The sequence below is a fragment of the Montipora foliosa genome, chromosome 6, assembly GCF_036669935.1.
Source record: "Montipora foliosa isolate CH-2021 chromosome 6, ASM3666993v2, whole genome shotgun sequence".
Lineage (NCBI taxonomy): Eukaryota > Metazoa > Cnidaria > Anthozoa > Scleractinia > Acroporidae > Montipora > Montipora foliosa.
Genome location: NC_090874.1, coordinates 17478094 through 17493274, shown reverse-complemented (window position 1 = coordinate 17493274; position 15181 = coordinate 17478094). Strand labels below are relative to the sequence as shown.

General features: G+C 37.6%; 1 protein-coding gene and 1 long non-coding RNA gene across 2 annotated transcripts in view; one reads left to right on the top strand and one right to left on the bottom strand.

Moving 5' to 3' along the window:
* LOC138006862 (uncharacterized protein DDB_G0284459-like) overlaps positions 1-2703 on the top strand; it is an 8545-nt gene extending 5842 nt beyond the window's left edge. Inside the window, exons 2-3 of the mRNA XM_068853474.1 lie at positions 1236-1365; positions 2370-2703. Coding sequence (XP_068709575.1) covers positions 1236-1365; positions 2370-2703 — 464 coding nt within the window. The remainder of the gene's footprint in view (positions 1-1235; positions 1366-2369) is intronic.
* Positions 2704-6864: 4161 nt separating this feature from the next.
* On the bottom strand, positions 6865-11027 carry LOC138006865 (uncharacterized). The gene is made up of 3 exons (XR_011123945.1): positions 9959-11027; positions 8110-8164; positions 6865-6995 (listed from the first exon to the last, which is right to left on the bottom strand). It is a non-coding gene; the product is annotated as an uncharacterized lncRNA (long non-coding RNA).
* Between the last annotated feature and the right edge of the window lie 4154 nt (positions 11028-15181).

Here is a 15181-nt window from a genome sequence, read left to right as displayed (position 1 = left end):
GCAACCCTGTCTTTGTTTGCCCTCCATAAGCATAATGTTTCCAGTCTCTCTTGGGACTCACAAAGGTCTCAAGAGAAAATAAAAACAAGACTTACGCAAAATTTTTGAGGGCAAACAAAGAGTATTATGTTATTTTTGAAAGTGGGCTATTGGATTTCCACGTTTTGCATTAGTATTTTCTTGAGGTTCAAATGGTGTAGGCTAATTTTAGTTTTGATCGGTACATGCAAATTCTGCATGATTGCGATGATCTGAATGTGATAAAACAAAACTGATCATAACACAAACATTGTCCCCCTTAACTTTAATAATATGTAACTTTTTCACAAATTTCACCACAAAATTGAGGGTGGGGCAAGACTAAAATGAAGATAAAACGTAAGCAAAGCCTTACAATAGATTATACCGAAGTAACTAGAAAGAAATAAAGGCAAGAGTTAAATACTTGCCACTCTACAATGAGATGTGCTTCATCAATCACGATAGCTCACATGTGGCGTCTCACTTCTTCGCAATCCAATTTTCCAAGAAATACCTCCGCGTGGCCATAAATTATTCTATACTTCGATTGCTTGATTTCGTTAATTTCAACATCACTTAACAACTCAGTATTCCGAACCACTAAACTTCTAACTTGCATATCGTTCAGCTTGACTGTTTGATCTCTCATCAAGGCGTTTAAAGGAGAAACAACCAAAATAAAAGATTTCTTTGCTCCAAGCCACGAGTCAAAAACAAAGGGCAACTTGCCAAAGCCTGTCGGCAAAATAATTAAAGTGTCTTTCCTTAAAAAAACAATGTTCCTTATCGCCTCTTTCTGTTGTACATGTAGGGAAACATTTTCCATATTGAGACCCCTTAAGGGCCGACACAAGGATTCCTCGAATCCTGCCTCGACAACCGCCATGACAGTCACAGACAGTGTATAGAAACATCACGACTGCATACATGTAGACCGGAAGTCCTATAATCTAGGACTCGAAAATCCTATGTCTCCATGTCTCCAGAGCCCTTCGTTTTCTCGTGCCAAGGCCCCGCCGACTAAGAGAAACGAAAAGGGCGATGGGGACGAGAATGGGTCGACCCGAGAATTAAGTTCGACATGGCCAGTCGGTCAGTTCGACTACGTACGGAGCGACTCCGATTGAAACGTCGAATTTTTTATGTACCGAACCTAATGCATAAATTATTATAATACATTTTTTGATCCCACAACCCCCTTCTGTCCCATGAAGCATGCGCATCAGAGGCAACAGAGGGGAAAAAAGATGCAGAAGAAGCAGTGGACAGAGAGAAAACAAGCAGTGGACGAGGAGAGAAAATGGACAACAACGGAGAAGACAAACGTGAGGAGGCCACGAGTTGGTGAGTAGTGTTTTTGACCGTTTATTGATTTGATTAAATTTTATTGATTTGATTAAATTGATGCAATTTAACTTATTACTTTGAAAAAGTGAAAGGCTAAAGCAAAATGAAGGATATTCCAAAAGAGGGGAAAGGGGGTTGGGGTGGACTGGTAACGGATATTAACATGGCCCTTACGTTACCCTGTGATTCTGTTGATACGAAGCCTGTCACATAACTGGAACTGGGGGATAACTCCCTTATATGGGCTATATAGGCATGTGCGACCCCAAACTGGAACCCCAAACTGGAACTGGGGGATAACTCCCTTATATGGGCTATATAGGCATGTGCGACCCCAAAGGGTATGGTTTTTCAGCAGTTTTGATCATAAATAGGGTGTCGATTTTGAACTGGGTATTTTCTTTTAGAAGAGGCTGCTTTTACATCTCTATTGATAAGACCATTAACAAAAGCCCTTCAACTGTCCCAGTTGCAATGGTCATAAATTGGGGATCCAGTTTTTTTTGTGGAAAAATCGCAGACTTTTGTCATAAATAGGGTAAGGGTTTTGGGAAGCGTGCTACACACCCCCACCCAATTTTTCTTGGAGTACCCCCCTCACCCTGGGACCTGGCATAACTAGTTATTGATCAATGACAAACACTATTTCTTGTTAATAGTGTTGTCTTTGGGGACCTATGTATAAGATTGTTTATCACTGAAATCATGACTAATCATTGTTGATTATGTATTGATTATTGCTGATTGGGTGGTCTTTAGTGATTTCTTGATACCTCTTTGTTTTTAATTTATTGAAATCTTGCGTAAATATTATGTTGTAGAGATTGGCACCCACTAAAAAAACTGTTTATGGATACGAATATAAGTATAAATTAGAAGAAATGATGTGCCATAGGTTTGTTATATCAATGAGAGAAAGAGCTATCTGTTTGAAAAGGCAAATAATGGCAGTTACTATTGCTAATAGTTTAATAATAATTTTTTGCTTCTTGATCACATAGTGCAGCTCATCAAGAGCCAGAAGACATGTCCTATGAGAGTGATGGCGAAGAAGATGAAAATGGGGATGAGGTTGGAGATGGGGAGGACTCTGTTTCTGAGAAAACTGACAAAAAGGCAAAGAAAGCAGGCAGAAAAGCAAAATGGTCTCAGTCACTGTTAGATGATACTATAGATGAACCATTTACAGACTTCAAAAATTTGGTAAAATCTCTGTTAAATGACCACATTTTCTTTGTAAATTACAATCTCTGTAAATTTGCACATTTACAGAGATGTTGTAACTCCATAAAAAGTTTGAAATTTTACCACATTTTCGTCCTTAGGATGACATAAAATGTGCACAAAATCTCAATAAAATCTATGTAAATTGAAGGAAAAATTTACAGAGATTTTATGTGATAAGTACAAAATGTCTGTAAAATCTCTTTACTTTCTCTGTAAAATTTACAGGCGAAAAAATCTCTGTAAATCCATCCATATAAAATCTCAGTGTTATCTCTGTAAAAAGTGAGTGAGAAGAATGCATGAAATGTCTATAAAATGTCTACAAAAACCCTCAAAAAAATAGAGGGGAAAAGTATGTGAAATGTTTTTAAAATGTTGGTGTTTTAGTGTACAAAATCTCAACAAAATGTTCACAATATCTCTGTAAATTAAGTATTTAAAACCTGACGGAAGGCAGGAAATGTCAATAAAATGTCTGTAAAACTGGAGGGATAAAGTATGTAAATGTTTTTAAAATGTTGGTGTTTTAGTGCACAAAATCTCAGCAAAATGTTTACAATATCTCTGTAAATAATAGCATTTAAAACCTGACGTAAGCCAGGAAATGTTAATAAAGAGTGAAATGGATGAAAGGTTAGTAGATTTTACATAAAAAAGCACAAGTTCTCGAGTTTGTGAATGGATAAATTTTTATTTCAAATCTAAAAATAATCATGTGTTTCTATTACTTTCAATAGAATCTAAGTTTATAATAAAATTCTTGCAATAAGTTCATTATTATTAAATAATAAGTATAAAAATCTGGCTTATGTTACCCCAATTACAAATATTTTACATAATACTCTCAATAAAATCCACAGTAAGTACATGTATATGAATAAAATTATTACTATAAATTCAACACAAATAAGGAAGACATATATATCTCTGGAATTAAATTGGCACACTGAAACAAATTAACCACATGGATCACCTGCATGGTTACACCTACTTTTCAAGTTACATTGAACTGTATGATGCGTGCCACCCACCAGTTCAGATCAAAAATACTACATAGCATACTATAACAAATTAACTGCATGGTTAGACCTACTTTTCAAGTTACATTGAACTGTATGAGGCGTGCCACCCGACAGTTCTGATAAAAAATATTACATAGCATACTATAACAAATTAACTGCATGGTTACACCTACTTTTAGAGTTACATCGAACTGTATGAGGCGTGACACCCGCCAGTTCAACTGAAAAATATTACATAGCATACTACAACAAAATTAATTAACTGCATGGTTAGAACTACTTTACAAGTTACATCGAACTGTATAAGGTGTGCCACCCGCCAGTTCAGATGAAAAATACTACATACCTGTAGCATACTATAACAAATTAACTGCATGGTTAGACCTACTTATCAAGTTAAATCGAACTATATGAGGTGTGCCACCTGCCAGTTCAGCATACTATAACAAATTACCTGCACGGTTAGACCTACTTATCAAGTTACATCGAACTGTATGAGGCGTGCCACCCGCTAGTTCAGATGGGTAATACTAGGATACCACAAGAAATTAACCAAATGGATTACCTGCATAGTTAGACCTACTTCTCAAGTTAAATCGAACTGCATGAGGTGTGCCACCCACCAGTTCAGATGAATATTACTACACGTACATAGCATACAATAACAAATTAACTGCATGGTTACACCTACTTTTCAAGTTACATTGAACTGTATGAGGCGTGCCACCTGCCAGTTCAACTGAAAAATACTACATAGCATACTACAACAAATTAACTGCATGGTTAGACCTACTTTTCAAGTTACATTGAACTGTATGAGGCGTGCCACCCGCCAGTTCAGATGAAAAATATTACATAGCATACTATAACAAATTAACTGCATGGTTAGACCTACTTTTAGAGTTACATTGAACTGTATGAGGCGTGCCACCCGCCAGTTCAGATGAAAAATATTACATGGCATACTATAACAAATTAAGTGCATGGTTACATCTTCATGTACTTTTCAAGTTACATTGAACTGTATGAGGCGTGCCACCCGCCAGTTCAACAGAAAAATACTACATAGCATACTATAACAAAATAAATTGCATGGTTAGACCTACTTTTCAAGTTACATCGAACTGTCTGAGGTGTGCCACCTGCCAGTTCAAATAAAAAATTTTACATAGCATACTATAACAAATTAAGTGCATGGTTAGTCACCTACATTTAGCGTTACATTGAACTGTATGAGGCGTGCCACCTGCCAGTTCAACTGAAAAATACTAAATAGCATACTATAACAAATCAACTGCATGGTTAGACCAACTTTTGAAGTTACATCGAACTGTATGAGGTGTGGCACCCGCCAGTTCAGATGAAAAATATTACATAGCATACCATAACAATTAACTGCATGGTTACACCTACTTTTCAAATAACATTGAACTGTATGAGGCGTGCCACCTGCCAGTTCAACTGAAAAATACTACATAGCATACTATAACAGATTAACTGCATGGCTAGACCAACTTTTCAAGTTAGATTGAACTGTATGAGGCATGCAACCCGCCAGTTCAGATGAAAAATACTACATAGCATACTATGATAAATTACCTGCATGGTTAGAGCTACTTTTCAAGTTACATCGAAGTGTATGAGGTGTGCCACCCGCCAGGTCAGATGAAAAATATTACAGAGCATACTATAACAAATTAACTGCATGGTTAGACCTACTTTTTAACTTACATTGAACTGTATGAGGCATGCCATGCGCCAGTTCAACTGAAAAATACTACACAGCATACTATAACAAATTAACTGCATGGTTAGACCTACTTTTCAAGTTACATCGAACTGTATGAGGTGTCCCACCCGCCAGTTCAGATGAAAAAAATATTACATAGCATACTATAACAAATTAACTGCATGGTTACACATTTTTTTAGAGTTACATTGAACTGTATGAGGCGTGCCATGCGCCAGTTCAACTGAAAAATACTACACAGCATACTATAACAAATTAACTGCATGGTTACACCTACTTTTCAAGTTACATCGAACTGTATGAGGTGTGCCACCCGCCAGTTCAGATGAAAAATACTACATAGCATACTATGACAAATGAACTGCATGGTTAGACCTACTTTTCAAGTGAAATCGAACTGTATGAGGCGTGCCACCCATCAGTTCAGATGAAAAATACTACATACATGTAGCATACTATGACAAATAATAATTAACTGCATGGTTAGACCTACTTTTCAAGTTACATTGAACTGTATGAGGCATGCCACCCGCCAGTTCAACTGAAAAATATTACATGGCATACTATAACAAAATTAATTAACTGCATGGTTAGACCTACTTTTCCAGTTAAATCGAACTGTATGAGGTATGCCACCCGCCAGTTTAGGTGAAAAATACTACATAGCATACTATGACAAATAATAATTAACTGCATGGTTAGACCTACTTTTCAAGTTACATTGAACTGTATGAGGCATGCCACCCGCCAGTTCAACTGAAAAATATTACATGACATACTATAACAAAATTAATTAACTGCATGGTTAGACCTACTTTTCAAGTTAAATCGAACTGTATGAGGTATGCCACCCGCCAGTTTAGGTGAAAAATACTACATAGCATACTATGACAAATAATAATTAACTGCATGGTTAGACCTACTTTTCAAGTTACATTGAACTGTATGAGGCACGCCACCTGCCAGTTCAAATGAAAAATACTACGTAGCATACTATAACAATTTAACTGCATGGTTAGACCTACTTTTCAAGTTACATCGAACTATATGAGGCGTACCACCCGCAAGTTCAGATGGAAAATACTGCAGACTTTCCTAAAACAAATTTACTGCATGTAATTGAATACTAGTACTTAAATTACATTGATCTTTTAATGATTGTTGCCACATGCAAATGTGTTTATTAGAGAGCTATCACTTGTGTTTGATGTACATGTAATTACCACTGAAAGATGACTGACAATTTCCTCAGACTCAAGGGACAGTGAAATCTATCTTGATTTTCGTTAAAAAACTTACAGTATATGAACAGAGAAGTCACTGATTTTTGCACTGAACATCTCTCCCTTATGTTCATCCAGTTCAATGTGAGTGTGTTCGACTTAATTACCGGATGTCTGCAACAAATTCACTTGACCCTAATAATGTTCACAAGGTGTATCCAGAATGGCAATGAAACCTCTACCCACCCAAGTTTTGACACAAAGACATCAATAATTATTCACAATTGCATCACAATTTGCAGTCAGAACTGTCTGCTTCTTGCATCTCAGGAAATTTCCTCCAATTAAATTTCAATCAACAATTTCCTTCAGCACTGCATCTTGTGGTTGAGGTACATGTAGGCCCTGGAAAAGATTCACAACAGTCAATCAACCAATTTATATAATTTCATTTCAATGAATGATGTAACAAATCACTTTGCCATTCATAAGGTCCTGTGTAAGCTCCTGTGTAAGTGAAACTGAATAATGAAGCTAAAGGAATTATTGCAAGAAACATGTATCTTACAAGTTAGAATCTTGTAGGAATCTCACAAGACCTTAAGTTTGTTGCAAGAGTCTTAGGGTGCGTTCGATTGACCGTATTCCGGAGGAGGAGTACACTGTACATAGAATAGAAGAGTCTTCGTTTTTACAGAGATTCACATTAAAATAGCATGTTAGCATTTAATGCTAACATGCTATTTTAAACATATCTTTATTATCCTTGTTGCTTCAAAACGCTAGACATACTGTTTTAAATCATCACTCCAAGTGCTCTTGTTCCAGAATAGGGTCAATCGAACACGCCCTTAGTTAAGAAGTAAGATAAGATCTTGTTAAGAAACCTAACAAGAATATTGGTAAGATCTTTATAAGATTTCCACCTGGGTGACTGCCATTGTTTTGAACAAGAATTTTCCTTCATGATATACAGTACAGATAGCCAACGAGGTGCAAAGCCCCCCAAGTTGGCTAATCAAGATGTAATTTTTTCATATCCAACAATTGTGAATGGAATAATAATGTTTTATTAAAAACGCCCCCAAAGTAGAGAGAACTCTTACCGACTTTATTGTGTAACTGTATATTTTTAGCTGACATGTACGGTTTACATAATTTTGTAGAGCATGGTCTATTATGCGCCGATCAAATCGAAACGGGCATTTGACTATCTTCTGTGCCCGGGGAGTGAGGAATTTGGAAGTTTCGAGTTGATCGGCGCATTAGCTCATATACCACAATGAATTCTGTTATACGATGAATTGTGTCATACAATGATCAAGTTTTTGATATTTATTATACATGTACTATAATTATGTATCAACATTAATGTTGATAGACATCACAAAATCAACATACAGTCTCAATTCGAATGAGTGCACAAGACAATTTATCTTATTGGTCTCTGCGCAGTGTATGTAGTGTTTCCATGGTACTTTTAAAAATACAAGAGTTTCCTTAATAACGGTTGCCTAACCTTTTAGAAAATCTCCACCTGCCCTGTTTAGCTGCCATAGACCTAATGCATTGCCCTGAAACAAAATATGAACATATAAAAACCCTACAAGGTCAGCTTCATGACCCGACATAATGGTTATGGTAGGAGCTGTGGAAATGTGATCCACTGGAATTCCTTGTTGACACCCTGTCTTACAAACTTATCTGGAAGCCTGTGACAACCTCCCAAAGTGTCCACCTTTCCAAACTGACCATTTTGTACATGTAATAAAATCAATAATAAGAACAAATTGCGATTTTGAGACGGCAATACCACATTATATTGACGGCTAGTTGGGAGAAAATATATTCCGTATTGGGCGGAGTCATGAAGCGACGGAGCCCAATACGGAATAGATTTTCTCCCAATGCCGTCAATATAATGTGGTATTGCCGTCTCAAAATCGCAATTAGTTTTGTATCGCGATCCATCATTTATAAGGATAAATAAAACTGTAAACTAATCAACCCCCGCCTGATCGAAATTTCAATTCTTTCTACCGGCGAAACGTATTTGTTTGTGTACGTCAGCAACCCAATTCAGTGCAACAAAGTCAATTTCAACATTAGAACCAATCACAGGCCGCAAAAGTGAGACGGAAACACCACGAAATATTGACGGCTCGCGCATAGGCAAAACTATAAGAAGATCGCGATACTTATTATTTATTGTTGAATTTTTCACAATTTCGTATTGATGTCTGAATTAGTGTTTGAAGGGTACAACTCAAAACTACTTTTGTATTTCACTCATAAATTTGCTCTTTTTTTTAGGGTGCCTGGGCATAAAGCACTCAAAGCACTATTTAGTGAGATTTCCCATATCCAATTAAAAGAGTGGAGCAATCATGCCAAAAATTGTCCCTTAAAACAAACGTTTTGAGATATAACAATTCCTCAAGATGGCTTTTTGTGTATTGTTATGAATTAGATTAAGTACTCATCAAATAAAAATTTAATGTGAGGTTTTGGTGGGAGAAATTGAAATATTAACTGCATCACAATATGATTGGTATAATTATTTAGATTGCTAGCTCTACTACGTAACAGTACATGTACATGTATGGTAGCTTTGTAATGTTTCGTGAAAAATGCTAGTAATGCAAATGCTTTTGAGTGGTCTACTACTCCACAAGACAATTGATTTTTTTTTTTGTTAAGGATCACATACATGTACATGCAAACAAGCAAGTGACAAGTAACAAGCGAGAAAGCTTGTATACCATGTCATAGGAAATAGGTACATATCACCCTGCACAAGCAATGTGGAATACAGCCGAATATACGCTGTGCAGTTATTGACTGATTGGTTAAATCTTTTTATGATTTGGTACAAAGGAATTCACATTACTGAACAAGTCATGTGACATTGTTTGGACATGAGAAAACAGTGAAGTACATGTAGGTATACAGGTGACAAGGGAGTAACTACAGAACAACCTGCCACTATTGTGTTCTTGTAGTGGCACCGTTTGAAGAACAAGGAATGTGCAAGTGGCGAATAAGGTCAATAAGGGGGTGGGTATACAGAGATCCATATATTAATCACCTTTTTGTTATTACATGTATTGTTATTACCTTAAATGGCATTAATACAATATAAAGTGAAACTATTAAGGGAGTAGGTCTGCAAAAGCAATGACTGTGCTGAGGCCCTCCTTGGCGTTTTGGCGAAAAATGACAAAATGTCCTAAGGAACAAGGCGACAGAAACAATTTTAGGGAGCAAAAAGCTGGGAACAAGTAAATTGGGGAAAAAGGGAACAAAATTTTAAAATTTTAAGCCATTTAAACCTAAATCAGGTTTGTATCAGTAAGATGACGACTTACCGAAAACTCCTCCGGCAGTCTTTTGCTTTTCGGATCTTTTGAATCTTCCCGCCTATTTGCTAACTGTAGTAGCTGTTCGGCCAGGCCACCCTTGTTCCAAACATTCGTAGAACAACTCCGTTTACGTTTTGAAGAAGGCCTCTATTTTTGTCATGAAGTCTTCACCGATTAACCCTTTCGGAGACTGTCTGAGGTTGAATCATGTCACTGGCGTGTATCTTCGTGGCGAATGCTGATACCCGTGGACGACCTTCTGACCTGAATTGTCGTTGCCCTTTCTTCCGGATTTCATCGATGCTTACTGGGTTTATTTGGTGGAATGTGTGCTATTTCACCCGCACAAAATATTAAGGAATCGCAAAGATCCAATTCTGATCGTCCAACAAGGGAAAAAGAGAGGAAGAGCACATTATTGATCGCCCACGCGAATATCAAAGCGATAATTCAAACGGATCTCGTTCCCAGGGCCTTTGCGGCGGGGCAATTCAAAATGGCGGACAAAGTTGTTGAATCATGTAATTATTGTGAAATGTCCACAATCCTTCTCTCTGTGCCAACATCCAACCACAACCCGTTGCGAGCCCAGTGCGATTCCGCTTTTATTACTGGGTTGCCTATGGGCAAACCCAGTCGAGGTCTACGTTTAGTTTGTTTGTTTTCTTTTTTTTTTTTTTTTTTTTTTCGTGTCGGTAAAAGTCTTGCCTGTCACTCCCCTGGTAAGTAGTGTCTTTGTGTATAGAGCCTTCTGCGCGTATTTTCTTAGGATCGAGAGGGTAGTGGAACTGCGTAGATTTCTCTTGTGGACACAGTAGAATCATTAACTTAGCCTGCAATGGCGTCGAAAGTCATGCAACGCGAATGGCGTTTTAGTGGATCCTTAAACAAAATATACCCTTATGGAGCTCAATAATGGAAAGTCAGTTGGATAAACTAGGCATGAATCTCAAAAGCGACGAGTACTGGACTTCGACAACAATCTATCGCCCGTCGAGACGAAATCAAAGTGAGCAGTATTTACCTGAAGTACATGGTAATTTGACACAATTGAGTTTCTTGTCTTCACGCACGCAATCAAATAGGAAGAGGTTTTCGCCTCTAAGAGCAAATATGTTGTTTGTTTCAATAAAATTTTCGCTGGAAAAGGATTCTGTGGTATTTTCTGCCTTTGTGAATTATATTATCATGTTGTGTATTGAATTTTCGAGCTTAAGGTTCAAATGTGATATGGGAGAAGTTTTTTAGTATTGCTCTGTAAGCAGGAAGGGTTCACAGGCCTGTTGGAAGCGTGCTTGAGTTTCAACAAAATGAGCCCCAAAATCAGTGAAAACTTGTGACGCAGATGAACAATAAAGTAGCTGCTATTTCCAAAATGATGGAATTACCTGGTGATAAATAACGTCGTACGCGTCTTGGAGAGTAAATTTTGACTTTGCATAAACAAGAGTTGGGCGATTGTGATCTTTGTTTTGACTTCGCTCATTTCATTGTCAAACTTGATAACACTTGACAGAAAAAGAAACTTACAAAAACCCGGTATCTTGCCATCATTTGACACAGATGCTTCACTGTTTGGCGAGTAAACATGCCGCGGGAACTTAATCACGGCGCCCGCTGAATTCCGGCCATGTCACTTTCGATTTTGCAATTTACTTGAACGTAGCAAAAATCTCCCAAAATGTTTGTCGCTGATCGTAACTTTTTATATTCTATATTCACGGTTCAAAATTAATGTTGTTTTCATGTCGTAAATATTTTATTCTCGATCGACCGTCCGGGAAACTTCCTTCTGCTCTTTCTGAAAACTGTGTATCAATATTTATTTGCTTTTTCATCAATATTTGTTTTGCATAAAGCACGCTAACAGAATCTGTACCTTGCTGAGTTCGCATTTGTTAGCGTTAATAGTATTTTCGGTCAGATGTTTCTGTTTTTTATGAGGGGTTTATTGTTTTGGTCTCCCATCCCAACACTAACCCCGCGAAACAGGGCTTGACTTCAGTGAAGTTTAGTATTACAAAGTTTTCGGATGCTCATAGGGCACACTTGTGGTGAAAAGAAGTTGTGAGGGAACTTGAAAATTATCAACATGTCAGCCCAGAAGCCAATGTTTCTCGCTTCTCTTTTATTTGTTATTCTTCAGAGACTGGAATGCTGTATTTCAATACCACACAATTCAGTGCCTTCTGATTTTCTGTAGCACGTACCACAGGCAAGCCAGTGTATGCTTCACAGAAGCATCTAGTTTTGTGTGGAAAAACTGGGGAGAATTTTCTGCTTAAAGGAGCAGAGCAAATTTCCTCAATCAAAATATGGAGGAGCATGGTAATGGTAAAGGTAAAGTCTTCTTACTAGCCTCTACTACTTTCTCAATCTCATTCTGTGCTGGGTGTAAGATCTTAGCGTGTTTTTCTTTATTGTTGTTCTGTTTGTGTCAAATTAGTTTGTTTCTCCGGCTCATTAGCTTTTTCGTAGCCTGCTCGTTAGCGTGTCTTGTTTCCCTTTTTTGTTTAAAGTTTTCGCACGTTCGTTTCTTTTGCTTGCCATTTACACCTCCAGTTTTCTCGTTTTGCATAATTTAGTTTCTTCGTATATAAACCTATGTTTTTTGCCATTTTGGTGCTTCTTTGCTCGGTAATCGAAGTCGCGCTACGCGCAGTTAGCTATTTGGCAGTCTTTAGTTCGCTTCAAGCAGTTTTAGTTATCCTTGGTATAAGTTTATGGTCGTAACAATTTTCAACCCGCGTTGCTTGTATTACCTCAGGAAATAAATATATAAGTTTGTCATGGATTACGTGGTGTTCGAAAGACTCGACTAGATAGTTTTCGTGCTTTTGGCAGTTACACTGGGTATGACTCCTATATCGAATTCACATGTTATTTGCATGTTATTTACGAAGACCTTGCTTTACATGTCATTTGCACTGATTCATCCCAGCAATTTACATGAAATTTACACACAAAATCACTGTTGCCCCGTAAATATCCGTATCCGCAAATTTTTTATGCGGATACAAAAATATCTGCGTCCACACGTAGCGTATACGAATCGTATACGACCGTCCGCACGTATCCGATTCGTATCCGGACCATCCTCGGAGACCCAGGGGCAGTCAGTCGAGACGAGACTAGAATCGGGACTGGCGTAAAGTTTTCAAGTAAGGCGAGAAGAGCCCCTGGGAACATACCTTTAACGGACGAGTTCCAAAGCGAATTAAATTCTGATTTTCTGATTGGGCGGAAATTTCCGCAATTGTCTTTTTTCCGCACAATCAGAGAACCTCATACAATGAAGTCAGATCGTGATTGCTTATATCAAGTGATGGATACTACATCAACGGTCGCCATTTTTTATCTATCGCTCTCCTTGTCTGGCTCGCAAAACACTAACAGACATACCATGCAGCGAAAATTTGGGTCGCAAAGGGACCCGCAAGATGCAAAACTCAACCAATTCTGCCTAGAAGATTTTGTTACGTGGGGGCAATTTTCTGTACATGTGTAAAATCAAAATGCTTGGTCAAAACACCCTCGAAGAGCCGACTAGACTATTGCAAGGGAAGGTACTAGTCGTGTTTTTGTGTTTCGCTGCTTAAATATCACCGGCGCGAATTAATTTTGGTATAAGCATTGCTATCGGCCGCGCAGATTGCAACTTGCAAATTTATCTTGACGCATTTAACCTAAATGCAAAGGATTTGTGTATTGCCTCGCTGTTAAATAAAGTTTTGCAGGGATCAGCCTAAAAGTGATTTTGTGAACTGTTGCCGTCTGTGCGGCATAGTGCGATGAAACAAATGTTAAGCTGACGATTTCGTAAGAATTTTTGAGACGTGTGTAGCCAAACAATAGCCTGCGATGGAAGGCTAAACCCCAAGCTATTTGTGATGCTTGCAAGTATGGAGTACAACATGCTTGGAAAAATCATGAAAAAAACGCGATTGCAGCAGCACTGAAGCGGAAGTTTCATCCCTGACATCTTGTCAAAGCGACAAAGAAACAGCTACTGTCGTACAACGAAAAAAACCAAGGTTAAAGACTTGTATCTGAAGCACGAAGGTGGAACGCTGGGGGATCATGTAACATGTGTTTTTGAGCCTGAATTGCCTGATGATTAATCTAATTGGAAAACAAAAAAAAGTGAAGCAAACAACCAAACCTCTGTTTGTCAGTGTGCCCAAGTACAAGAAATAATGCATGTGTAATGGTAAAAGGAATATTTGAATGGAAAGGATGCAGCCAGTGTACACACATGAACATTGTTTTTCTGTGTGTAAAACTGAAACAGAATTTGTTTTTAATAACTACCAAAAATTGATAGCACAAGTTAAGGTTTTGTTTAGTATTATTTTTTAATGAGGGACAGGGTTTAACATCACAAAAATCATACATATCAGTTAAATAAATTGCAGCAGCATTACTGTCGCGTGAATCCAACAATACCTTATGATGCAAATCATAGGATTAGTTGCGAATTCTACTGGCGACCTTCTTGTTGGTAATGGTACTGATGATAATTCACCAGGCAGTACTAAACAGTTCAATCACAACGAAGCATAACTTTCACAAGAGCAAACTATGTGTGCAACTTGGAGAAACAGTTTTAAGAAAAATGAAAGGGAATAAAAGCATTTAATTCCATAGCAAACTTAGTACCATACATCCACATTTACCATTTTTGCAGCAAGATATTAGATAAATACACTTGCCAATAACAATGAAGCGGTTCTACTGAGAGAAAGATAATGGCTCCTGAAAGTTTTCAGGTGAAAAACACATTGCATGTAACTAATTAACTAAAGTTGTATTATCATTTTTTAATTCCCAGGTTCTTATACAGTGGGAATACAAAGCAATTCTGAGACAGTTGACATGCGACCTTAAAAAGTCTTCAAATTAGCCTTTAATTAAGCCTTGTTCTCATTCCTGACATAACATATAATCAGTCGTGTGGCCTGCACGACAAAAAAGCTGCAGCAATCGCTTGTTAATCGCACCAAAGAAGGAAGGCCAAAGATTGCTCAAAAATAAATATTTACTTTGTGTTGAAGTTAACATCTCCTCAAGATCTAAGGGACTTCAGATGGTAAAAACTGTCAAAATTAATGAGTGACAGAAAGAAGCTCAGACTCTCTTTAAAAGAACTGTGTCGACCAATGATGTTAAAATCAAGGCAACCTTATGACCCTGATTCAATTGGTACAGCTTGGGAATTTTGTTGACGGG